Source organism: Cryptotermes secundus, unplaced genomic scaffold (genome assembly GCF_002891405.2).
Source record: "Cryptotermes secundus unplaced genomic scaffold, Csec_1.0 scaffold540, whole genome shotgun sequence".
NCBI classification, from domain to species: domain Eukaryota; kingdom Metazoa; phylum Arthropoda; class Insecta; order Blattodea; family Kalotermitidae; genus Cryptotermes; species Cryptotermes secundus.
The window spans coordinates 203,961-231,818 of NW_019742447.1; the positions used below are offsets into that span (position 1 = coordinate 203,961).

General features: G+C 38.7%; 1 protein-coding gene across 1 annotated transcript in view; it reads left to right on the forward strand.

The window, feature by feature from the left end:
• Window positions 1-19,700, forward strand: part of LOC111873180 (pro-resilin) — a 62,979-nt gene extending 43,279 nt beyond the window's left edge. The window contains exons 5-6 of the mRNA XM_023867682.2: window positions 16,376-16,510; window positions 19,412-19,700. Of these exons, the coding sequence (XP_023723450.2) occupies window positions 16,376-16,510; window positions 19,412-19,660 (384 nt within the window). The 3' untranslated portion in view covers window positions 19,661-19,700. The remainder of the gene's footprint in view (window positions 1-16,375; window positions 16,511-19,411) is intronic.
• Window positions 19,701-27,858: the final 8,158 nt, after the last annotated feature.

Sequence of the window (27,858 nt, forward strand, 5' to 3'; positions counted from 1 at the left end):
AGAATACACGGTGCCTAAACCCAGAAGACAACTTTCTTCAACATTAAATATATTTTAGCTGTTTAGAATGAAGCAAAATATTAATATAAAATATAATTATCATAATAAATACTTCGAAATTTTGAAAAAAAATAACATACAGTTGATAAGGAAGTTAATAATCCATATTATATAAAACTGTCCCTATGTTTACCTAATTAAGCACTACGCCATGAAGGCGTATGGGGAATGGATGTACAGATCCATACTTTCTTGACCTCAGCAATAGTTGGAGGTGGAGTGATCAGCTTCACACCCCTGTCGCTTTACTCCCGGTATACATCGGATGTGAGGTTGGGTCTACCCCAGAACCGGTCTGGACGACATGGAGAAGAGAAGATTCTTGACCCTACTAGGCCTCGAAATCCGACCCCTTGGTCTTGCAACTAGTAGCTCGTCGCTGTACCGACTGCGCTATCCGGGCTCCAAAATACGCCCATTAAATGTTGTTACCGTTTGGTTCAAATTCTTTCGACTTCGTTTCCAAACTAAACGTGTAAATACTTAGCCATGTGAAACCATACTGTACTTGCTGTTTTATACGGGTGTGATACGTGGTCCCTCAGCGTAGTGGAGGGACACAGATCGAGAGTGTATGTAAGAAGAATGCTATAGAAGTACTTGGACCTGAAGTAGACAGAAGGGGAAAGAAAGTAGCAGGAAGATAGAGGTACATGCATAACATGATCTTGATAATTTACAATTTTCATAAGATATTATGGTGAGGACATAAGGCGTAAGTGGTGGGCGGCACACATGGGGGGAGATTAGAAATGCATACAGAAGTTTATTCCGGATACTTAAATATAAGCGAGCACTTTTTTTTTTAATTCGCTTAGTGGAGGGTGGAGTCCAACTGGGTCCACTCGGCACGGCGGCCACTGATTGGCCTATTGTAGCCTATCCCGGGTGATTATGATGATGGACAATTTGGTGGAATTAAGATTGACAGGGGAACCGAAATACTCGGAGAAAATCCGCCCCAACGCTACTTTATCCACCACAAATCCCAACTGACCAGACACGGTCAATTGGCTCGAACCCGGGCCGCCGCGGTGGGAAGCCAGCGACTAACCGCTTGAGCTATGGCGCGGCCTAGCGAGCACTTAGGTCCTGAGCGTAAATTGATTGATAATATTGAAATGAATCTAAAAGAAACAGATTGTTGGAGTGTGTATCCTTTCCTCTGTGAAGACCAATGAAGTTCGCGGAAGCTGATGGAAATATCTTGACCGTTTAAGCGACTGTTGGTTTCTGAAGGAAGGTTGTCTCTAAAGAGTTCCATCTTTTATATAGAAAGCCCTTTAGTCTATTGAAAGTCAATTGCCATTTCGGAGAATCATATCACATCTTTCTGCAGGGTTGATGAATATTGAAAACAAGAAATGAGCAAGAAGCAAGAGCAAGCGAGCGTGGAGGAATAAGCCAAACACAGAGCTTTGTATTGGAGCACCCCTAAGTGAGATCAACCAATCCCATTGCTGATTGACCAACAACGTACTGACCAGGATGTGTAATTACCTACACAACGCCACACGCGGCGTGACCCCATGCGAACATTGGAGCACATTTCAGACATAATTATGAAATTTCGGTCAGACAGCGGTACGATGCATTGCTACGTAAACGCTGTAGATGATGCAATGTTACAGCCGTGAACATAGAGTTTTGAAATGTGAAATCCTATTGGGCCGCCTTATTCTAAACCATCGCTTCATTTAACAATCTTCCCCACCACTTTGTGAGCGCACCTAACTAATGATCGGTCAATGTTACATATGATAGTCACGTGCACATCCTTGATACAGATGTGCCCTAAATTCCGTTCCACCTCTGTATGTGGTTTATGATTCTATTTATTCTTTTATTTCATGTATCTCTGCAGTAAAGATGCAATGCAAGCAACCAATTCTTCATGTGGTTTGCCCCTCCAAGGACAGGACGCTGGTGATCATGTGAGTGAAAACAGTAACGGAGCCTCGAGGTGTATTCACAACTCGTCTTTAGAAAATTAACACGAAACTCTTATTGTAGGCTACCTGGTTTTAAAAGTTATCAAAACAATGAAACAGCTCCGTCAGTAGTGACTGAATAAGTTCTGAGTAATCAGAGTTCAAATCCTGGTAGGGGAGCCACCATGTCCAGACCGGGTCTCACAATCGCCGAGCCCCATCTCAAGCGCATGATGAAACTTAAGCTTCCCTCCATATCGTGCTGAGGCGCAGAATGTTGGGGCTTGAACTCTGAGATCCCTGTACGCTTTCGGGTATCGTGGTAAAGTAAAGGGGCAAGGTATTTAGTGATCTAAGTGAAAATCTAGTAGAGGGATGTTTCTTTAAGTACCGGATACAGGCTAACAAATGTTGAACTTAAATTATTTCAGTCGAGTTTGGTAGAATGACGGGAACGCAACATTATCTCGGGATATTGAGAACAATGAAACATGTTAAATTAAAAATAATATGTGAACCTGTCTTTTCGTTGGAGATTATTGACTTTAGAGATGTGCTGCCATATAATTCGGTAGATAGGAAGCAACTTTTCGACGGGAGATACTGCCACATTCTTCAGGTTTCCTCCGCTCTACCCTGAACCAAATTACACGGCGTTATGTTCCACAAGACAATAACTTCATAATCTCGCCGTGAGAAGCCCAAATCTCGGTATATATCAATTGTTAATTGTAATTATAAATTGCCACAGAACAATACTACTACTACTAAAATAATAATAATAATAATAATAATAATGATACCTAAAATTCTTTTATTAGGATCCGTCGTAACACAACAATGAAACGGTCTAGGTCAGTATCACCTTACCTACATGTTTCGGCTTTTAAAGCCATCATCAGGCAAATACATGGCTACTACACTCACAAACTATTGAACTGCATCTCAGTGTGATGGTACAATAGAGCTGGATACTTGACAACTGTTACTATATATTAATACAAGGTATAAAATTATAATAAAATTATAAAATTGTTATAAAACGAAAGATATACAATAAAATATGGTTACAAACTATTTATGTAATATTTCATACTATGAAGTCAGTTGTTGCGATCTTGTTGTTAAATACCGTACGCCTATACCATGGGCCTCCAGGCAGTTAACTATACGAGTACAAGTCATGAATATACCGCTATATGTACGCTGGAATACATTAACAAGATCGCAACAACTGACTTCATAGTATGAAATATTACATAAATAGTTTGTAACCATATTTTATTGTATATCTTTCGTTTTATAACAATTTTATAATTTTATTATAATTTTATACCTTGTATTAATATATAGTAACAGTTGTCAAGTATCCAGCTCTATTGTACCATCACACTGAGATGCAGTTCAATAGTTTGTGAGTGTAGTAGCCATGTATTTGCCTGATGATGGCTTTAAAAGCCGAAACTTGTAGCTAAGGTGATACTGACCTAGTCCGTTTCATTGTTGTGTTACGACGGATCCTAATAAAGAATTTTATATAATAAACACAACAGGATGCACGCAATGAAATAACAATAATAATACGTTACTACTACTACTACTACTACTACTACTACTACTACTACTACTACTACTACCACCACTACTACTACTACTATATTACTACTACTGAGCGTGTGTCTGATATTAAATGAACTACGTAAATACGTATATCGCTGAAGTAATACACAAAAGAAATCATCTAACCTGCCCATTTTTCTAAATGAAATTTCTACAGCAGCCTTGTACCGACTGTAACATCATGACTGCAGTCTTGCAATAGAAAATATCTCCCAGCTTCTGTACAGTTAATTAATTAATGAGCCGGAAAATTGAGCGAACTGGAAAATAACCCTATTGTACCCTTCACTGGCAATGCAGTATATGGTGACGACAGAACGCAACTAAAGCCGCATAATTCACCTTATTACAGAGAAACAGTTGCCTGTGGTCCGTATGGGGCTGCATTTACACTAGTCCATTCATACAATATCTGGCTCTGCTAGTTTATCCCACCCACGACTAATCTCTTCTATTCTGCCTTCATAAGACTGCATATATATATATATATATATATGTGAGAATATATAAGTCAATTTATACAAAATACACATCCAGACTGGAGGATAAATACATATAATCGAAGATCTAATGTGGGAAATTACTGATAATGTCTCCAGCCGTCAGGTATGCCGTGACGACATTTGATGGGTAATGACACTTGGGATACCCACGTCGGTAAAATAAAGCTCGGAGTGTACAGAGCTGGTTAGAGTACGAATCATATATGTTACAAAGTATCATGACCATTTGATTGTCATTTGGTCAAAGAAAAAATCAGGTCCATGATTTATGCTAACCGTCTTACAGTGCATACACTTTTTTCACCTTACTCTTCTCTTTTGCACTCCAAGTTTCAGCACTAATGTGCCATCTTCAGGTGCGTTTTCTCTATGTACGTCTAACTACTGCATTGCATGCCCTGATGTCTTCATACTAAAATGACTAAAATGTGTATTCGTCATATATAATAACAGATTTTAACGCAGGCAGTCACAGGAGCAATACACAACAAAGAGCACAATACACACATGAATGTAGGAAGAGTGCTCCCACAGAGGTGGTTTGGTGTGATTCGCGTACTGAGATACGACGTAAGGATGACGAATCCTGAAAAGTTTTAATATTTAAAATCTATTATTATATATGACGAATATATATTTTAGTCATTTTAGTATGAAGACATCAGGGCATGCAATGCTGTAGTTAGACGTGCATAGAGAAAACGCACCTGAAGATGCCACATTAGTGCTGAAACATGTAGTGCAAAAGAGAAGAGTAAGGTGAAAAAAGTAGATGCACTGTAAGACGGTTAGCATAAATCATGGACATGAGTCAGTGCAACAGGACGCTAAAATATAACGAAATTCAGGTCTGTGATATTAAGTGAAGACCCCATAAAAGTCGAATATTTATTAGTAGATATTAGCGATTTTCACGCTGGTCACATGAATTCCTGTGTGTCCAAATGTGTCTCTACATGCCACAGTTTAAATATTCCGAAATCTGAATGAGAGGAGTATGAGATGGATTGGGAATACAGCATGCATGGGGGAGATAATACGTGTAAACGCGTTTTCAGTCTGAGAACCTTAGAGAACACAACTTGTAGGAGTTCTAAACATATAAGTGGGACATAATATTAAAATAACATTAAATGAAAAGATGTAAGGTTGCAGAATGTACTCATCATGCTGAGAACAGGGTCCAGTGGTTGGCTGTTGTGAAAACAACAATCAACTTTCGGACTCCATAAAAGGAGGGGAATCTATTGACCGACTGGCCGAATACTAGCCTCACAGAAATGTTTGTTCTCTGGTCTTAGAAGTTCGCCGCAAAATGACGTGTTTCAAATACTGCTGATAGTATAGGACATTAGGTCGGCACGATGCTGAAGATTCCTATTGTGGTCTTCTTGATTATGACACCGTGTAGTCGGTCTAAGTGGACATCAACCTTTCGGAGGAACATATAACTTTCGTCTGCCTGTACAGAGAATTATAAATTAAAAGACTGACCTTTGACAGTTCAATGGCTACTAAAATTAGGCTCGAAAGTTAACTTTAATCAGGGATATCTGGCACCCCTAACCTCCGTCACCTGATTCATCTCCTCTCGTTCTATATTACGAGCTACTTCCCCAACTTGACTAATTTCTACTCTGGAAACAAGGTGGTAGATTCCTTCGACACGTAAGTATACTCCTAACAGAGTATGCAGAAGACAACAAAAAACTTTACCGTCAACTTCAGTCAGATATTAGTGGCACTCCCACCCTCCGTGAGCCTGTTGAACAGTACTAATACAGTACCGGCTGCTTTCCCAATATGGCTAATTTTTACCCATGAAATGAAGACAGCAAATTCCTTTAAAGCGCTGCTACCCACTTCATCAGTCTATATGCTACCATAACACAGGAGACCACAACATGAAATCTTAATTCGTGTATACACCCTACATTGATGATACTGTGACGTGTATACCCATTGTTAGGGAACGACTCGGTAAACATATTCCCGCGTAAGGAAACGCGGTCAACAATAAGACGTCTATTGCTAGAAAACGGAGCTGTAAACACGCCTCCTTAACAATAGAAGACGATCATACTCAAGTGTTCGGCAGCATAGAGGTACTCGCTAGAACAGCAGTAGACTAGAGTGAAGGGTCGGGTTTCGGGACGCAGACCTGCCGTATGTCAGGAATCAGCAGCTGCAGAATAGCGGCAAGAAGGGAATTAGACGGTGAAAAGAAGACTTCATGTGACATTTTAAGTAACAGTGAGACTGATAAATCCGTTGCAGTGATACGGCTGGTGAAGACTGAGAACCCTATTGCGCGCGCAACGGTGAACTGCAAAGTGTGTAGATCGGCGATAGCACTGTAATGCCTGTAGTCCCGAGTACAGTGTGTAAGGTGTCAATAAATCCAATCATCCAATCCAAATCCCGTCCTGTAATTCACCACTACGCGTGACAATACGTTTTAATGTACAAGTGCATTTGCAGATAAAGTTCACGTAAAAGATTTTTAACTCTTACTCATGCTGCATAACCCTTATCCTTGTATGGCTCACTTAAGAAACCAGGAGAAGCGCGACAAGCAGACAAGCACAAGGGAACTCTCTGACTCACAGACTGGGCCGTGCCATACCGCGGCGGTCCGGGTTCGAGCCCATGTCAGGTGATATGGGATTTGTGGTGGACAAAGTGGCACTGGGGCAGGTTTTCTCTAATCCGTTTTCCCTACCAATTTTAATTACGCGGACTGCTCCACGCCAATCATCTATCGTCCGGGGCTGGTACAACAGAACAGCAGTGGCCGCAGTACCAAGTGGACTCAGTCTCACCCCACTAAGAATAACAAAAAATTATAATACGTACAGAATGGTCAACAAGTCATCTTTGCGGTTAAATTAGTTCTTTATGTTTGATATTTAAAAATCATGGGCTCCAGTGAGGCAATCACAATCCAATGATAACCTCCAGTACTGAAATTGACAAAATTCATGTCTTAAGAAGCTCTTATAAATAAACATTTTTCATGAGTACGATCATAAAGGCGATAAAGTGGCCACCAGAATTAACACTGCTTGCAACCAGCGCGTGTGCATTCATAATCTCACATTGCATCATATGATTTTATTTTACAGAAACAAGAAATATCAATAATCTTTTGTGAATATTTATTTATGAACACTTTTTAATTTTTAATCCTGCCAATATGAGAATTTATAAATTAGCGTGTCCAAATGATACAAATCTTAGCCCTATATAACTGAATTCATGGAGCAGCGTTCTTTATGTGAAGCTAATAACTGCTCAGCTATTCAATAGGTTCCCAATCGTTTATGCAACGCGAATATCCATAACGAGTACTGCTGCAGAAAAATGCTCATAATATAATAATTTAACACATTTTACTCAATTTCTTATGTACAAATATGTTTATAGTATATTACATATTTACGAAAGGGCCACCGTTGATATAATTAAAATTAAAAAAATTCCGTTTGCTACCTGCTTCTACAGGTCTCTTGATTGGCTTATGTACTGACCCTGAACATAGAGGCGCCATGCTCCTCCAAAATATTTCTTGACATTCGACGAACTACTTAGTATTATATCCAAGAGGATGGAACGCTTCATAACCAATGCTGTCAGAACCTCAAATACTATAATTAACATAAGCTAATAATGAGATAAACTACCTTCACGCTTTTATCAAAAGCTGGAAGTGTACAGAGCGATCTTGCGAACTTACTTGCTCAGCATGCAGGAGCAATTTGATGTCAAAAGGTGGTGGTGGTGGGGGGGAGAGCGGGGTGTTTAAAATACAACTCAATTTCAGCAATTTAATTGCTATGTCAGTGACAGTTCAAATTAAATTTATATTATCGCTGCTCCCTAGAATGTACATATTGTCGCGTGTGTTGGCTAGCCAACGCGTCAAGAAATGTTGTGGGTTCTCGGATTTTAACGAATGTTTATTGGACAGTCACTTGTACACTCACGCTTACAGTAATTCACAACTTACAACGTCTTCGGACGATTCGTCTTCAATGTTACGGCACTCTGGCACCGCTATTCTCGGTGAAGTGTCTTCTGCTCTGCTCGGATGAGAACTCTTCTGTTCTCTAGCCGAATACCAACTCTACTCTTCTAAGGTCAAATACAAACTGAACTAGTCTCTTGTCGCAGTTGCACTCCTATAACTTGCACTCGGACTCAATAGGGAACACCATGTCGAAGGGTTAACCTCGTCCGCTGCTATGCAAAAGCTGCTTCAAACAATTCGTGTGTAACGGTGGAAACTCCGCTGTTAGGAATTGCTAGTGTTCTGACTACTAGCTATTGTCATGGGAACGTTGTTCGTTGCCTAGGAAATCAACTCTGATCTCCTCAATCTTTCCGGCTTTCTGGCGGTACGCCACAATATTTTAGTTCCAACACTTCTTTAAATTGCACCGGGCATCGAACAGAAGAACAAGTGTGGAAGGGTGTTAATGGGGACGATGGTAGCAAGTATTAAGAGGAAAAACTATGAAACACATCAGTTAGGACAGCCAGCCTCCGGATCTTATATCGAACTTGGGAGTTCTTAAAATAAAACCTGTCTGAATATTTTATTATAATTTCATTTACATTTTCCTTCGCCTTTATTCCTATACTTACTTTATTTCGTTCCTCCTCAGATGACATGTTGTTATTTTTGATAATTCTGTTTCATTTTAACTGGGAGATGAGTGTCTCAGGACAACAGATAAGCCTTTCAATACACGTCCAGTCAACACGCAGGAGAGGACCCCAGAGTCTTAAAATTCCTCGATTGTGGTTCGTATTTTTATCCCATAAAGTTGTTTAGTGAGGCTAAATTACATAAATTCAAAAACAGGATTACGTTCTTGCTACAGTATAATTGTAGACATGCTTCTGAATTATGGACCGGCGTAGGATTCGCCAAGGAGCCACATTCCATCCTACTTGATGGTAACACACAAGAAACGGCTCGTGCATACTGCATTATTATATGGAAGCAAGAGAAAAGATTAAACCTGAATACCTCAAGGTCAGGCTGATCTACTGAGATGTAACAATTGCTGCATACCACGCAGCCTAAACCTGTTATGTTACCTGGACGTTAGGAAAATTCTTCTTTTTTGTTACCATTTCTGATATCATCTGTGCTGAACAAACTACTTCTGGAAAATTATGTTTTCACTGGTTTGCACGAATAAATATTGACTGTTTTCTTCGATGATTTAAAGTTTTTTTATTACATTGTTAATATTTATATCAGAAATATTTAACTACCAGCATTAATATTAAATTTAAAAACGAGATTTTTAATGGTTATGTCCTGATTGTTCATATGTGAATGACAAACTTTGGTGTAAGTACGTAACTTCACGAAAATAACACAATGAAATGATTTTAGGCTTTCTTTGTTGTGGTTTCTGAAAAAAACTGTCTAATAATCAGCTTCAGACTTCGCACTCTCCATAAACCCTTTTACGGTGATGGAATCAAAAACGATTAAATGTAACATTAGTGGAGGAACGTATAAAATAATTTAAAACTTATTATAAATAACGAATAAGAGAGATCATCTGGGAAAACAGACAAAGTTTTGAGTGCAGTATTAACAAGAATCTTACAGAACTACGCATTCAAATTGTGGACTGGACCTTCTGAGCATGGCAATGAATTTTCGGGTACAATAAAAAGGAAAAAATTTCTCGCAAAACTGAGCGACTTTCAACTACTCAAGAAGAAATCAGCTTCATGGGTTTGGCTTGATTGATGATTACATTTGCTCTGCCTAAAATAAAGAGACATCGTTTATAAGTAACTATAACGGAAAATAAAATAACTGTTCCTGTTAGACATACAATGGAGAAATGACAAGGCTGCACAACTCCATCAGGCTTCTCCTCTGATGTGATAACAAAACCAAGAATACTGTAATTTACTGTCACAGGAAAAGCATTTGGCAGGAACATAAATAGAGCTAAGAGGCAGATGTATTCATAGGGCTGTAATACGTAAAATAATATTATGGGAATATGTACTGAATAAGGGACGTGGTTCAGCTGCGTCAAGATCGAACGTAGCAGCCGGTTTGCGATGGAGCCACGACGTTTCTTCAGAAATCACCGTTTCAAATATGGCACAAATAGGAAAGTACCATATCTGAAGTTTACCTGACTCCGGCCGTACGAAATTCTGCATAGTGTTTTAAAACAGGTTATTCTCCCTGCCTTTTGCTTCCACGCCGACTGATCAGACGTTCCCTACATTTCATTTGATGCAACGTGTGTTATATGAAAAATGTCGCTAAATGTAAGACAGAACAACAGTTTAACTACCCTGAGATTATGCAGTCCTATAGCAACTGTTTTGTTTCTGTCGCTATTGTGATCGTGGAAAATTGTAAATTTGTTGGAAAAACGGATGACAATGGGAAAGCTTGCCACATCCTAGCTCTGACAACCAAAAATGCTTCACAGTTTGAAAGGTGAGTGGTCATCTTCACATCCCGGCCGCTTTACCTCCAGGGAAAGAAACCTCGATACCCATTGGATAGGAGGTTGGGTGGACCTCAGCGCAGGTCCGGACATGTAGAAGAGAACACTTTTACCCTACCGGGACTCGAACTCCGACAGCTCGGCCGTCCGGCCTGTAGCTATTCGCTATTCCGACAACGCTATTTTAAGGATTAGACATCGATGGAAGGATAATATTAGGATGGATCTTAGAAAATCAAGATGGTGTGGTGTAGGCTGGATTCATCTGGCTAAGTTTAGGAAACAGCAGAGGGCTCTTGTGCACAGAGTAATGAACCTTTGTGTTCTATAAAATGTTGGGAAGTTCTTGAATAGCTGAGTGATTCTCAAGAAAACTGATCACTATATATGTAGTTAGTTAGTTAGACAGAGAAATTTACGCACAGAATTATATCAGTGAATTACATAATATTAATTCAGTGTTTTTAGCATTTATTCATAGTGGTTTAAGCATTAAAAGAAGTAGAAGTCTCTTTTTAATACGCTTCGATATGCAACATGGATATTGCCGTTCAAGTAACACTCGACAATAAAACAAGTACGTCACTGTTTAATACAAATTACGCAACGCACCACTTCATAAAGCCTTCTTGGTGAACTGGAAATAAAACAATCGCATGTCCTGAAGTGCGTACTCCAAATTTCACACTTAAATTTCAATACTCTGTAATGCAGCCACAGGCAATAAAATAAAGTGCGTCGCAGAAGTATTCACCAACCTCAGATATTAGACTACAAAGGGGTGTGGCAGTAGGGTTCAGACGGTCATTGTAAGGGTAAAGACCCAATCCTTCAGCTGTAGTTGCGGCAAGGAGCTGTTACAAGTTCTCAGCATCTTGGCTGGAACTCTCTCTTCAGTCACGCGAAATTCGTGCTTATTTCACAACGCATTACTGTGGCTCTTACATACATACATTGTTGAAATTACTGGTTATTATATTGTTGAGGTAACATCGTTATCACCATTCAGAATATATTTCAAATATAATTTCTTAGTGACGTTTAATTTTCATTCCTAAAATTTTCCAAGATATTTCCCCATCAAAAATATGTACGTATTTCTTGTCTCTCTCCTAGCCACATTCTCAGCTCATCGTAACCTACTATACTACAATATACATAATCAATTACACTATAGCAGATATTTCATGGCTGTGTTTATGTATTGAACTATATGTGTGTATTATATCGTTCTTACGTCGTTGTAGTTGTCACATATTTACACATGCAGCAGCTAGGCCGGCTCAAGGATTATGACGTCATTAAGTCACTGTTTTAACAGAGAAACGGAATGAATAAGCAAAGGAGGACAACGAGTGAAGAATGAAGATACAAAAGAAGTGGTTCTCAGTTGAATTGCTGCGGACGTTTCTGATATTCAATAATTCTAATTCTGTTAAATGGTCTATATAAATCGCCAAGTTCCTCATTACATAACGCCCAGTATAGTCAACTTCTTTCCTCTTTGATTAGAATAACCTCCTGAACACTTCGTTTTCAGACAGTTGCAATTCATATTGTCCCCTGAAAGCAAGAAGCCACGTTTAACAAGTCTAAAAACCAACTAGTATAATTATTGTTCTCTACTTTCAGATGCAGCATTTTGAAAAGTAGGATTGGATTCAGCATGTTCACAATTAATTATTAAGTTCCTCTTCCAGAGCTACAACTAAACTATTAATGCAACAAATTTCACTTCATCATATTCTTTTCACAACTTCGATTCCATTCAAATATAAATAAATCAAAAGTTATCTCTCGCTGATTTATTAAAGGAGCTCACGTCAGACAAGTATTACAGCTGCGGCAGGAAAACCAGGCACATAATGCTTTAATCACTTATTCTTCATGGCACTACGGCAACAGCTGGCATTTCTCAACTGCATGCCTGAGCATTTGCAGTCTCAGTCCTGAGAACAGATTTCAGACGACACCAGCTAACGTCTTTGTACTGATATGTCAAATCAACCACCCTTTACGAAACTGCATACCAAGGCTTCCAAATTCTTTGCAGGTGTCACCAATCACGGCACGAAATGAGGAGAGCATATGGGCTTACATGCTTTTCCACTCAGGCCATAAAGAAATCCAAGCACTTGACAATTATTTCGTCTGTGACTCCTGAATATGACAAATTTCCACATAAACAAACAGCAAAACAGAAAAGACATTTAAGAATTGTGGTATTTAGTAAGATTCTGATTGCTTCCACGTCTCTGTTTCCGTTCCTCTGAATAATTACAATAATTTAAAATGGAAAGCATTTTCAAAAGAGAATTTGCGTTTGTGATTCCCATTAAAGGTTGTCGTGACGTCACTCACGAAAGATTAGCATTGTCACAGCAATCACTGTGACACTAAACACAGCCGTCACTTAATAACACGTAATAATTGTATTCTAAAGATTCTGAACTTGCTTCACGATTCAGTGGCATTTCTACAAACTGCCGAAAGGAACGAAATCACGGACGTACATTTATGAGACTGCCTGACCTAAGGAAACAGAAGGTATGTTTTGATGAAGTCTCATTGAGATTATTTCATTATGCTCAAGTGTGAGATGTGAAGGCCCTGTATAAACTTCGCGTATTAATGCCACCTGAAATTAATTTAATTAGATTAATACTAAGAACAGGACGTCAGCAAGTTAATATTATATTTACAGAAATTTTAAAGATGAAATTCGGAAAATGCTTCTCTTGTAATCTTCTATCATCCCGTATCCTATGTGTGATCCTAAAAACAGGCCTTATATAAAAATCACAATCTCTCCCACAGTGAGAGCGCAGAGGAGGTTTTACCTAATGGGGATGAACGAGTAAGGGCATAAGGAATATTGCATATTTACTGGAGAACACCATAAATTTTACTCTTCATCAAATATAAATTGGGAGATCAAATCAGGAAGGATGGGATACTTAAGGCGTGATAAGGGGGGACTAATAAGTCTACGCAGATTAAAGATCACCAGAAATTGTAACCGCTGTTTCTAGCCTTCGTTCTTTAAATGTAATTAAAGGTTTAAATAATTTTATTGATAAATGCAACAAATTATAATAGCTTCTATCACTTTTAGCAATAAAACTGATTTGGGTACATGAAAATGGAATGAGAGTTAGTGTGATGTTTCTTTCAGTTGATTTTCACATTTACTAAGCCCCTCAGAACCAATCCCGAAAGTACTCTTATATATGTAGAGGGTTGCTGAGCCAACCACAAACGTAACCTCATCCAATTTGTTCTAGATATTTTCTTAACACTAATGTTAAATAGATTTGTGCCCCATTTTTGTCCTAAGCAGAGAACTAAACTAAAGAGCTGTACAAATCTTTTGTCCAGTCAAAATCGAAAAATAATAAAAAGAAAGTTGTGAAATCTAGAATACTGAAAAAAGAAACTTCCTTTCTCAAGGTTTTGTCAATGCCTGAAAAATGTGTGGATGGAAGGTTTAGATACGGAAGAGCTGGTTAACATATTGCTGTCGTTTTTTTCATTACTATATCACTAGAAGAGTTACGCAGTCCTTTCCTTTCATATTCTGTCAAAATTTATAAAATATCTAAAGTGATTTAATATTTTTTAAATATATGCCACTGAACTTTTGTGGAGTACAATAAGAATTTAGGATTACAGGATGTGGGAAAAAGGAATAAATCCAGCAGAAAAATGTATAAGAGATATTTCGAAAAGCCGCGAGAAAATGCGAGAAATATTCAACAGCAAATTAGGAGTCAAGTGAAATTCGAGATAATTTTATCCAGCACGAAAAAGCTGGTATCCTAACATTTCAGAGTTCGGTTAAATGTCTGGTCTCTGTTCAATTCAGTTCCTCTAGAAGATAAACTGGTTTCATTACGAAATACGAACGGGACACAAGACTCTCGCCACAGCAAACTAATTAAGAACCTACAACATATATCTACAGGCCGACAGGCAAGAATTTTTGTATGAGTTTGTCTTCTGTGTGTGAATTTAAACTAGGCCAAAACTGGAAGACATTCGATAAAATTCAGTTAAATGTTCACGCTTCTGAAATCCTTTAAGAAGAAAATTATGCATTTAATCTTGTCACGAATGTACTGAGGTTTCATTCCCAGGCATACTGCAGGAAAACATCACGTTTTCGGCAATACTTTTAACCTGAATTATGTTCTCATTAAAGAAATGTAGTTAAATTTGTTGCGTGGTTTATATCACAGAGTAGGGGCTTGTATAAATTTGTTTCAATAATTACAGAGACGATGTATTCCACTTCTATGCCTGGTAAAGAGTATAAAAACTATGGGACATCTTGATAACAATATTAGCTGCATCTTAGCACTGTGACAGTAACGAGAACCTCTACACCAGCATGAAGGTAAGACTTTGCCGTGACTCGTTCGGGAGATGTGGCATGATGTACTAAGGAGTATGAATATCATTGTTAGATTTGCGTAAATGATAATAACCCAATACACACATTTATTAGCAAATCTAATGTGTGACGAATTTACTCCCTGACTTCAGTAATTAATTCTCTAAACAAGGACAATGCAATTTCAGAATGCGCAGGTTAAAAAGCAGCGGTCTACGAACATACCTCATAGCCGGATGCGTCTAGTATTGCCGGACAGCCTCGTGAGAATTCTGCAGTTAGCAGGTTCTTAAACAACTACTAATAATTCACAAATACTTATCATATTTTTATTGCTATTGGGGTGGGATTAAGTCCCTTGTACTGCGGCTACTTCTGGCCTACTGTATCAGCCACAGATGATAGGTGAGGGTGATTGTGGAGCAATTGGTGGAATGAACATTGGTATGGGAAACCTAAGTACTCGGAGAAAACCTGCCCCAGCGCCACTATGTCCACCACAAATCCCACTTGACCAGACCCGGGATTGAACCAGGGCCGCCGCGGTGGGAAGCCAGCGACTAACCACATGAGCCATGGCGCGGCCACATTGAGCACTAAATGGAGTTGTTATCTAGAGTTGGACTAAGAATTCTGGCAAAAGTGGACAAGGAAATACCGACTGCAGCATGCTTTCCATTGCCGCTTATGGCTATTATTTTCAGCTCCTATTCGTAACATGCATAATGACAGAACAGAAATCGTTAGCCTTTATGTAAGAAATGATTCCGTCACGATATCCTAAATCCCGCCGGAGATCTTCAGGCGTTTAAATATATGAAAATAACTTAAGGTGGAAACGATCCCATTCGACTTCCTCATGTACAGTTGTGGGCGTAGTAAGTACTTCAAATAATAAAAATATGTGTTCGGGAAAACTAGACTTGAATTTGCGTCGAACTGTACGCATTTATTTCTTAAATGTTCCTTTTTCGATAAGAGCCCTTAGGTCTGTTCTACACAGCATATGAGAGATTTAGTTGACATATGTACAGGTAGGTAGCGCAGTCGTCATAGCGACGTAGAGTAATAATAGGAAGGGGATAACACTGGTTTACAGACGGGACACATCCCACGTTACAAAACAAGCACATGTGGTGGTTTCGGTATACTTGGCACATTCCTACTAACAGTCAATTCATACCAGTAAATCTTCTGAGTCATTACTTACGTAAACTAAGTTTATGGTCAACCTATAGTCCCATTGCTAATATCCAGAGGAAATAGAGAATAAACTGATGTCATAAAGAAAAACAGTAGGAATACGGCATCAAATAATCTACGACAGTGACATCTTCAGCGTCTCAAAATGCATATGATTCGTTTCAGGCATCATTTGTTCCCTTTCTTGCTGCCTTCATCAGTGTCTCTCTCGCCCAGGATTACTTGCCGCCTTCGCAAGGAGGCGAGAGAGGAGGGTCTCGGGGTGGCAGATACGGACCGCCTTCAAATGATGGTCCTTCTGTGAGTTTCTTTACTAATAAATCTTTGTGTCATAATGCAGTCTCAAGAACGAAAAGAACAGTTGTTAATGAAAATGAAACATTTCAAAGCAGGTGAACTGAAGAGTGTTTCTTTATTTATGTTAAAGACAAACATGTTTTACTTTCCATGTAAAAATATATTCTCCGTGAGGAGTCGGATTAGAACACATCTACCGTAGCCTTGCGAGTCGTGGAGGGCGACGAAAAGTATAACTGGGGGCTTAACTAGGCCACCCTGTCATGGGGTACATAAATTCAGGGACCTGGTCCCTTACGTTTTGTGTTGGAATCAAGGGTGACGGTTCTTGTTTATCATATTCCCTTTTCTTCTTTTTATGCAATCTTTTTCCTTTTCTTCTCGCTTCACGGTATTCTTCCACGGCCCCTCGAGTATGGTTCCTTTGCTGCATTCTCTTATATGCCTGGTTTTTTCATTTGTCACTTGCTCACACTCTCCATCAAACCAATTCTTATACTTTATCCTTTCCACTCTTCCTAAGACTGCACCAGCAGCATTTATAGTAACATCTCTGAGGTCCCTCCAGGCTTCACTGACATCCTCACTATCAGAGAGACCTACCAGGCATTCTGTAACTAATCCAGTATATCTGGTTGCAATCCCTTGTTCCACCAATTTTCCACAATTCATTTTCTTTGCCTGGGATCCATGTATCTTCCTTGCATTAGATATTCGACTTCTAATCTTTGATATCATTAAGTAATGATCAGAGTCAATGTTGGCTCCCCTGTAGCTCCTGACATCCATCAAGTCTGAACAATGTCTTACATCTATTAGGATGTGATCAATTTGATTAAACACATTTCCATCACGGATTTCCAGGTTCGTTTATGTATATCCTTATGATTAAATATTTTACTACCTATTACCATGTTTCTTGAGGAAGCAAAATTTATTAATCTCATCCCATTATCGTTTGACTCTTTATCTATATACCGATCTATATACATCTTCATTCCCCACTTTAGCATTAATGTCCCCTATGATTATTTTACAATCCCTTTTTGTACATTCGCCATATATTTCATCCAGTTCATCATAAAAGGAGTCTTTCTCCTCATCACTTTTATCTTCAGTTGGGGCATGCATACAAATAAGGCTATAGTTAAAAAACTTTCCCTTAATTCGTAGCCTACATGTTCTGTGAGATTTTGCCTGGAAATCTAAACTAAGATTCTTCTTCTTTTTTTTATTAACAATAAAACCTTTTCCAAACACGTGACTCTTTTTCTGACAGCTACAGAGTACAACATGATCCATCTTTTCCGTGACTCCTTTACCCAACCACCTCATTTCTTGTATAGCAGTGATATCTAGTTTATAGCTATCTAGTTGATCAAGTAGCATTTTTAGTGCTCCGGCTCTGTAAAGAGATAATACATTCCAAGATCCAATTCTCAAATCCTTTATAAACATTTTCCAGGTCGTCTTTAATAGGTCCGTCCGGCTACTCTTTCATACGATTTCTGAACAATTTAGTTTTTACGGTGTGAGATTATTAGTCTCACGCCCAACCCCCAACCTGGAGGATCAGGGCATCCCTCTCTGTCCGGCTCCTACCCCTGACCTCTCCTGCATGGGTGGCCCTACCAGTAGCTACGCTACTGCCGGCATAGCTCTCAGGGTCTCAGGAGCTCTCAAACCCCACCACTACAATAAGGTGGAGATACCATTGTTGGGGACTTTTCTAAACAATCCTCCTCGATATGTGACGATCTCTTTCTGTCAATGGTGAATTTCGCCTACTGTTCCTCTTCGCTGATGTCTTCTCATGATTCGTGTATGCCGACATAACCTCCGAAACTGTCGCTCTCGATACACCTAATAATGTGGCAGTTTTTATCACAGATGTTTCAGTTAAACTCGCACAAATAATCTGCTCTCTTTCAAAATCGGACAAGTCTCCCATTTTCCGATTCATTCACACGGACCCTCACTCAACAAAATCAATAATGCACTAACACGAGCACTACAGAGTGTAAACATAGTGAAGAAAAGCATTCAGTGTTGCCAACTAAAGTTCTGTCAACGTAGCCAACACAGAAATTTCTATTCTACAGTTTCTAATATTTCCATTATTTGGTCAGTCACTTGTATATTTTGGATCGCCTTGGCTTAAATCTTGCCATAAGAACCTGCTACTCTGAATTAGGCCTTTTCATTTCCTCCAGGAAAATGAAGGTGTACATTAAAACAGACTATGCAAACGTGCTTTCACATACATCCGGAATCTCAATGCATTATCAACATATCTCACATGGCGCTAACAAATATCTGCTTCTGATACCAAGTTGTAGCGAATAACCAGTCCAACTGGACACAAAATAAGACCAATAAACCTATAGACTCATTATATAAGCCATCAGAAATAAACTCAATAGATACTGAATTATTTGATACAGTGTCATTGAACAATATAGATTTAGTTCAGGGCCATAAATAATTTACGGGTTAATAAACCTGGCTTTATTTTTGGTTTACTTAACAAAGCTTTCGATAGCTCCGTCTCTGAATAAACAGTGTCTAACAGCAGAATGTGTGAGTGATAAAAAAATCCGAATAAATGTCGAAGGAAGAGGCATGGCCTGATATCTGATTTCATTTCTTCATTTACCACGAGAATTTGAGGAAAGACACGAAAAATTCTAACGTGATAGCCAGAGTTTAGGCCGAGAATTGAGAACAACTCCCAAATACGGAGCAAGAGTGTTTCCCATTTGGCCTCAGCATTTGGTGGACACAATAAATTGGTGATCAATAAACAGAGCTAAATAAGTAAATCGTGCTTTAAACAGTGTCATTAAAAAACCTAATAATCAATATAAAAACATCCTTTCTCAAAACCCGTGTCTTACATTACAGGAACCAGCTAATTATGAGTTCTCATACGAAGTCCACGACACACCCTCAGGTAATGACTTCGGCCACAAGGAAAGTCGTCAAGGTGATGTCGCCACAGGTAGATACCATGTTATGCTGCCAGATGGCCGGATGCAGATCGTCGACTACACGGCCGATAACGATGGGTATAAACCTAATATCAAGTACGAGGGTATTGCCAGCGGTTCTGGGGGTTACAACTACCCTGCTGCTGGCGGATATAACTACTGAACCGGAAACTACACATTACACAGGACGGAAGAGTGCGAACTGCGTAGCCATGCACCACCTCCTGACCGTTTAACTCAGCAACTGGAAGAGCATGACAAGGATACCACCACTCCGGTACATTTCAAATGTATTTTAGCCAAAGCAATGAGTATCATATCACGAAATCTGCCTGTTGATGACCCAGCTGGATCGAAATATGTAGCAGATACAGAGTAATAAATAACTATTAATACATTAACATTTCTTTATTTATTTGGTATTTGTTATATTGACGGGCATAATAATACTCTGCAGTGATACACAGTATGATGCATATAATAATGATAGGCCTTCTAAGCCACAAAATTACTTGAAGTTCGAACCTCCCTCTTCGTAACTCTAAGTCCTATTGCAATATTTTTCATTTAAAAATCTCATTTTTCTGGTTTAGTTATGCAGCCTACAGTACTACACGACGCATAGAACTGTACCATTTTATATTCATTGAATAAAATTGTGGCATCTGAACCACATTTTACACTTTAATGCTTTACTATTACATCTAAGCTGAGTGGCATTGCACTAATATGTAAATGACTGACACACAAAATAAATACACCACACACACACACACATACACACACACATACGTATACTCGTATATACAGATTAGTCAAAGGAGCATTTACAGTGAGGCTGAAACCTGCTGTAAATGTTTAACGTATAGTACATCTATACAACAATTTTGTTGATGGAAATAACAATAAATTATCCAGCGAAATTCTAAATTAGAACGGGGTGGCTCAATTATTCAACGGGGAGAATATATTGTAATTAATCTGAATAGGGTGTGTACTGTAACTTGAAGAAAAAGGACGTGAAATATGGTCCAATTATTGTTGAAATGAACGGTTTCTGCAATACCAATTTATTTCAGAAGTAAATTAGAGAACTATAGATATTATATTTAAGCATCCTGTTGCACTATACACTTCTATATATAATAATACAAATGCCGTCGTGAATGCAACAATTTATTTGGTTGTAGTTCTTTGTCTTTTCTTCCGCTACACTACATGTTTCGGCCGTAACAGGCCATCATCAGGTGTATTTTTCACTACGTAGCTGTCACACTGCACACTCCAAAATCTAAAACACCAACCTGTCAATTTTGTTTAAAATCTCGCCAACATACGCTCGTCAATTTGATTTTAGAATTCCAGTTTAAAATGTAAACATTTTTTTAAATTTAAAATTCAAAATTTAAAGTTTTAAATCACAGGGATACCTACTCTGTATCTACATGTGCTGCAGCGGCTACTTCTTGTTTCCAGCACCGTTCATGTATTATCTGTAGTACAAAAATATTCGTATTACTATCCTATATTCCTACGTTATTCTTATATGTTTCATGCTGTTGTCTGGACTTACTTTGTGCAGGCTGCCTGTGTGTGTGTGTCGCTGCTCTTCATTAATACTTTTGCCGTCTGGTGTGTTGTGTGCTGTGGTTTTATGTTGCTGAGTGTAGGAATTTTAAATTTTTTTTTAATTTTAAACTGGAATTCTAAAATCAAATTGACGAGCGTATGTTGGCGAGATTTTAAACAAAACTGACAAAGGTAATGTTTTAGATTTTGGGGTGTGCATGTGTGACAGCTACGTAGTGAAAAATTTAGTTAAACATGTGTGATATAATATTGTCTAATTGACAATTAATCTATTGACTAACAATAACGGGTTCTGGATTGGATGATTGAATTTATTGACAGACACCTTCCTGTACAGACTCCCTTAATCCCAACCAATTACAACAATGCAAAATAAATGACTGCTCCATTCTCCTTCTCAGTCTCTTCATTCTTCTGAACTGAACTGCCAGCTTTGGAAATCGACTCTCTTATAACAATTTGCACGGACCCCACGGAAAACAACCTGTATTTTTTACAAAGCCTGTTTGCCACACCGTTGCCTAGGAATATATATCCTACTGTTCCTCGCGTTTGTTTCTCCGAGAATGTGTACAGCAGTCCGTTGCCTAACAATGGTCATGGCGCGGACCACATAGAAAATACTTCTTGTAACACCTATTGTTGCTTGTGCGTATTTAGGGCTCTGCCTAGAAATGGGTCTACATGTCACAATATAATGTCATTTTAAAACCTGAATTGACAATAAATAACAATAATTCAGTCTTTGCCCCTTGCATTACTCTTAAGCTACATGTCTTCTAAGGTATTAAAATATATTAGAATCAAGTTATGAAGGATTCTGAAAATAATGTGTAACACACGGTCCGTCGTCCGGTATTCTAAGTAACACTAAAGAACACAACGTTCCGGAATCTGTATCTCTTTCCGTCCTCAGATGATAGGGTGGGAGACACCTACTCTGTTTCGTCCGGTAGAAAGATCACATCAGTCAATGGAAGCAGATCAAGTCTCCGAAACTTTGTATTATTTAATTTTGTTAGAATAGCAGACAATGGGCAAAGTCTAAAGACCCAGTAATTCCGGGCATATAAATATTTACGCAATAAAGTGGTGCTGTAATGGACTGTCAGAAGAAAAAATCTACTGTCAACCTGAACATATATATTCAAATAAATTAATTTAAAAAAATTAAACAGTTTCATCTTTATGTACAGTTTATTTTAAGATAATTCGGACAAAGGACATGCACTCTTGCCAATACTTAAAAAAAATCCAGTTTTCCATCCTCATAACACGAATATCTATTTTATTTCGTATTTAAATCAGAACCATTCGCCCCCTAAACACTTTTACGTATGACTTAAGATACCTTCATGACCCATAATGTTCAGTTTCTTGCAATCGCTCTTTAATTCATTATTTAAGCCCATGGCGATATTGTCTGCGATGTGGTCATTGAATAATATGGCTATGATGCGTGCCTGTTCGAAATGCAGTGTAGAACACAAGCCTCAAACGAGGTATTCATGTTTGCCAACTGCTTCAAGCAAGAGCAGATGGGTCAACCTAATTAGCAGGTTATTGTCCACTAGTCAGCCGTGAAGATCATATGCTGAAAGCGTACAGTATGACTAATATCTGTTTGTAACGAATACTTTTGTATGGATACTAATATAACTGTCAGTACACTTCTGAATTATAAATTTGACATCATAGAAAGAATAAGAGTGACGGAAGAAGACAGGGACGTGTGAGAAAGTCACCCTATTCATCAAGAGATGTCAGATATTAAGAGACATAGACCATACGGAGGATAAAAATGTTTTCCTAATTAATTATGTACATGTGAAATACTTCAAGACGCTACCCTGTTGCCTGGAGTTTCTTCCATGGCTGATCCCTACTGACATTTTCGGAATATCTATGTTTCTTCCATAGGATCACGGTTTCATATATACAGAACTCATGCAGCATATCGTGTTTTTCCAAGTAACTTTTTTTTTTACCGCAGACGCATAGATGAAATTTTGGCCTGAACCAGAATTTTGTATTGTATTGCATTTAGAACTTGTTCATATCCGTTTTTGGACGATTTGACAAAATTCACTAAGGAGGCTATCAGATCCAAATGTAAATGTAAATCCTTCCAATAGATCGTATATATACCTGAACCTCTGTTATAATAAAAGAACTGCATTAATTCTTTTAAAATACATCGAAAGGTTTTATATTTTGCGAGGTTATAATATTTAATTAATTAGCTAAAAACTAACGGGTCTGGCACAGACTATTTCATTAGCAATTGGCAAGTGTATAACATCCTGAATAGACAAACGCTATACTGGATCTTATCATCAACTAGCTTAATTTAAGTTCACAAACTACAGCCCATTTGAAATTACAAGTTACTTATTAAAACCATCTTACTGTCACTTATCCGGGGCTTGCGTGATTAATAAGACGGGTTTTATATTTAACGTTAAAATTTACTGGACCTTTATACTCGTACAACTGGTTACAACAGTTCACAAATCACTATCTGATATAAAAGATTATTAACGTCGTCCAGTGTGATAGATAAATAATGCGTTATTAATCTTTCTTCCTTTACAAGTTTCGTTCACAGCGACCTCCTTCTGAAGATGGCCGCTACGACCGAAACTTGTAAAGGATGGAAGATTAAAAAAAAATAACATTTATCAATCACACTGGGCGGCGTTAATAATCTTTTATACTAGTACTGGTGCGACGAGCTAGGATGAACAAAGTCACTATCTGATACAATGTCATCTTCTTCCGACTGGTCACTCCACGGGAACTATTCTGACTTCCAACTGGACCCCGTTATACTCCGCTGTACTCTTTTAATTCTGATCTCAAGTACGACCGACTATGGCCTCTTGTAACTCTTCGGCACGGACCCCACAGAAAACACCGTCTCTATTGTAAAGAATACTTGTTTATTTGTCCTTTACCTAGCAGTTGATTTCCTTCTATTGTTGAGAGCGTATGCTTCGGGAATATGTTTACCGAGGCGTTGCCTAGCACTGGGCATATGCTTCACAATATATATTTATTTCAATGTGCACATATATTATACTTAACTGTAATTACGAATAGTATCTGATAATGAAGATAGAGCTGCACAGAACTAGGTATAGAATAGCCTCTGTGTTACTATACTACAAAACTAACTACAGTGGTCTACACACTCGGAATCGTGTCACTGACCTTTTTGCAGGAAAGAATCATTCTATTGCACCATTTCATAACATTACATTTTATATAATTTAAATTAATTCTGTGTGAGTGACAGGTGTTTGGGCTACGTGTAGAATGAAATTAATACAGAGTTGATTACACATCTGGACAGGGGAAGTACGTAACAGCAATTACACTGATAAACCAAGGACACTAAATTAGGTGCTCGGTTTGCTTCATTAGAGGGTTATAATGTACATAGCATGTACAGTAATCCTTAGTCACTAAATCCATCTTCTGTGATGAATTAGGAGAAGTTCTAACAATGGAAATATCAAACAAGGTCTAATTGCACTCGGTATGTGGATCAGTATCTGAGGGTACAAATGATTTCCACTTACTCAGTACATTACAGCAACACACCATACACTACACTAGGCAGCGTATCAATATTCTTAAATCACTAAACTGCCATATACAGACCTAGTATTATTTCGAAATCTTGAATGTGTGACAGCTGGAGAATACTGTCTGAAACATCTGTTAACCTTTCTTAATAAGTCAGAATAGTGCTAGATAAATATTCGGATTTAAAAAAAAAAAAAGCGTGCATATTTGAAAGATCTTCTGTTCTCACAGCAGTGATCCTACGTAGACATTTCATGACATGTAAGATTTGAGGCTTTCACGGCGGTGACTATGAAGAAAGCANTAACACCACATATACACGGTGCCAAATCCCAGAAGACTGCTTTCTTCATTTCATGACATACCAGACGTAAACTGACACAGAATTAAGCCACAAGGAGACTTATGACAGACATCCTAAAACGCATATAGAAGATGGCTTGAAATTTAGTAAAATCAAGACAATGACTCCCGTAACAAAGGTGACTCTTCGAGATTAAGGAATTATTTCACTGATGTGTCTGAGTTGAGTACGGAAGGAAAAGCAATACAGATCTAAAAACCGACGACCGAATAAAAACCGGTATCCAAGTTAACTTAGACGGTTACCACAGCGTATGTTTTAAAAAAATATATTTCGATCTACTGGCATCAGCTCAACAGTCTGTGACACGAACTGAATTCAAATTAAAAATCGACGTCACACCGAAACCAAGAATATCGATCTAACATAACCTGACATAACGTAACCCAATTTAACATAACTAGATCCAAAGTTACCAAGCCTTCTCCTAATCGTACAACAATAACATAAAGCAGCAGAACATATGCTGAAGTCACATAAAAGGATATGTAGAGTTATGCAAATAGCATGCGCAGGAAGTAGGCATATCGAAGCATGAAAATGTCAGGACTTTGCGGTCGCAAACCCTCTGGTATATACGAATGTTACTTCGAGTATATGTCAGCCGAAACTATACAGGACTCAGAAGAGATGCTGACGACTTAAGGGATGTCGATCTCCAGGCAGGCTTCGATGTACGTTACAAATACAGCGATGAGAATTTGCTTCTACTAGGGCGGCCGCACAACTGCGTCAAGACAAGCATCAAGACATGAGGCAAAAGACGCAGTCTTGCTTCATTCGTGATTCGTCAGCATGAAGCTGACGTCAGCATCATTACTCAGACCGGTGTGCGGCGGTTTTCATAATCTCATTCGTTTCAACTGTGCTTTTCTCTTTGCGTCAGGTAAAGCTATCTCTGTAACAGGCTGTGAGGGCCCATACGGTTGTGAGACTTCGAGGCTCCCACACATTCTCTAGACAATCTGCCCACGGATGGCGGTAAGGTTGTCAGCCTTGCACGTCGGCCACCCTTTACCATCAGGAAGATTCCATTTCTGTTAGAGGTTGTGTCGAGTCCAATGCCATAGTGCGGCTAGAAGGATTAGGTCAATTGAAAAATTAACTTCATCGGGACTCGAACCGACGACCTTCGGACTTGTAGCACAATGCCTCAACCAACTACGTTACCGCGTGCCCCCGAGGTCTAACGAATATTGTTGCAAATAGAAGACATCTTGCCTTAAAGTCAAATCTCCATACTAATGTTGAAATAATTTAATGTCCTACACAGCTTCGTGCAGAGAACAGAAATGCAGGTAAGTAGAATAAAACCAGCGCCGGATTACAATTACAATCCTACACTTTCTTCTTACATGCCTAAAAACGTAGAGATAAGAATGCACAAATCTGTAATTTTATCTTCAGATATATAGGGATGTCTCACATATACAGATGGGCATAAATTGAGGATATTTAAGAAATGGATTGTGAAAAAAGGACTCTGTTTGGAACCGAGAGAGAGAATGCAATAGGAAGCTAGAAGAAATTGTATCATGAGGGACTTCATAACTAGTATTCTGCATTAAAAGTTTTTTTATTGCTAGTGGGGTGCGACTAAGTCCCTTGTACTGCGGACACTTCTGGCCTATTGCACCAGACCCAGATGATAGGTGAGGATGACTGTGGAGCAATTTGTGGAATAAAGATTGGCAGGGGAAACCGAAGTACACGGAGAAAATCCGTTCCTGCGCCACTTTGTCCACCACAAATCGCACTTGACCAGAGCCATGATCGAACCCGGGCCGCCGCGATGGGAAGCCAGCGACTACCGCTCGAGTAAGGTTTACGATTTAAGCAGGACATTCAGCACATAGAAGGGATAACAAATATGTACAACATTTTAATCGGAAAATCTTAAAGAAAACTCCCACCTGAAAGAGCTAAGCACAGAGGAAAATAAAATGACCATTAAATAAATAAAGCGGGGAGTTGTGAACTGGAATCATCCAGCTCATCATAGAGACAACAGATAGGATCTTCTGAAACTGGTAACGAACATTCGGATTCCATAAAAGGATGGAAATCTCTTGACTAGCTGACTGACTGTTAAATTTTCAAGGGGGACTCCGCTCCACGAAGTACAAATATGATAGCTACATATCACACGTTTCCATACTGCTCTGTATTCCTCTTGTTCACGTACTGAGTGCACGTACGCGGGCACTTCGGGTTCATTTAACGTAATTGGAATTGCAACATGTGTAACAGTCTCATCTTGGATCATTAGCTCTTCACCACATGTTCTACAGGCCTGATATGGGCACAGAAGTGACTAAGTATCCAATTAATTAGGAGCCCAACAATGAAACTCCAAGGAGCAGACAAGCTTACAATCAGCCTGTTGGGCAAGAATAATTGCTCACTCTTTATGGAACTCAATAATTATCGCGGCGTTGAGTAGAGTCCACCATTGGGACTCAACTATTGTCATTTCAGTTAAAAACGTACAATAATATGTTTCTCCGTTCAGACTTATTTTAAATTTTCCTTAAATTTACTTCTACGACTCCCAACCGGCGTCTTTCCTTCAGGTTTGCGACTAAATGTTTTTGTTAATGGTTCAACTCAACATTAGTCCTACATGTCTGATCCATCTCAAAACATACTTAACTCTCTAAACCTAATAATATTTTGGTGAAGAGAAAACGTCCTGAAGTTCCTCTTTACCTAATTCTATCCATCTTCCTTCTACTACTCTTCCCTTCGGTCCAGATATTCGCCTCTGCACTTTGACCTCAAAACCAAAGCCTATACCGCATTTCCCACAGGAGGAG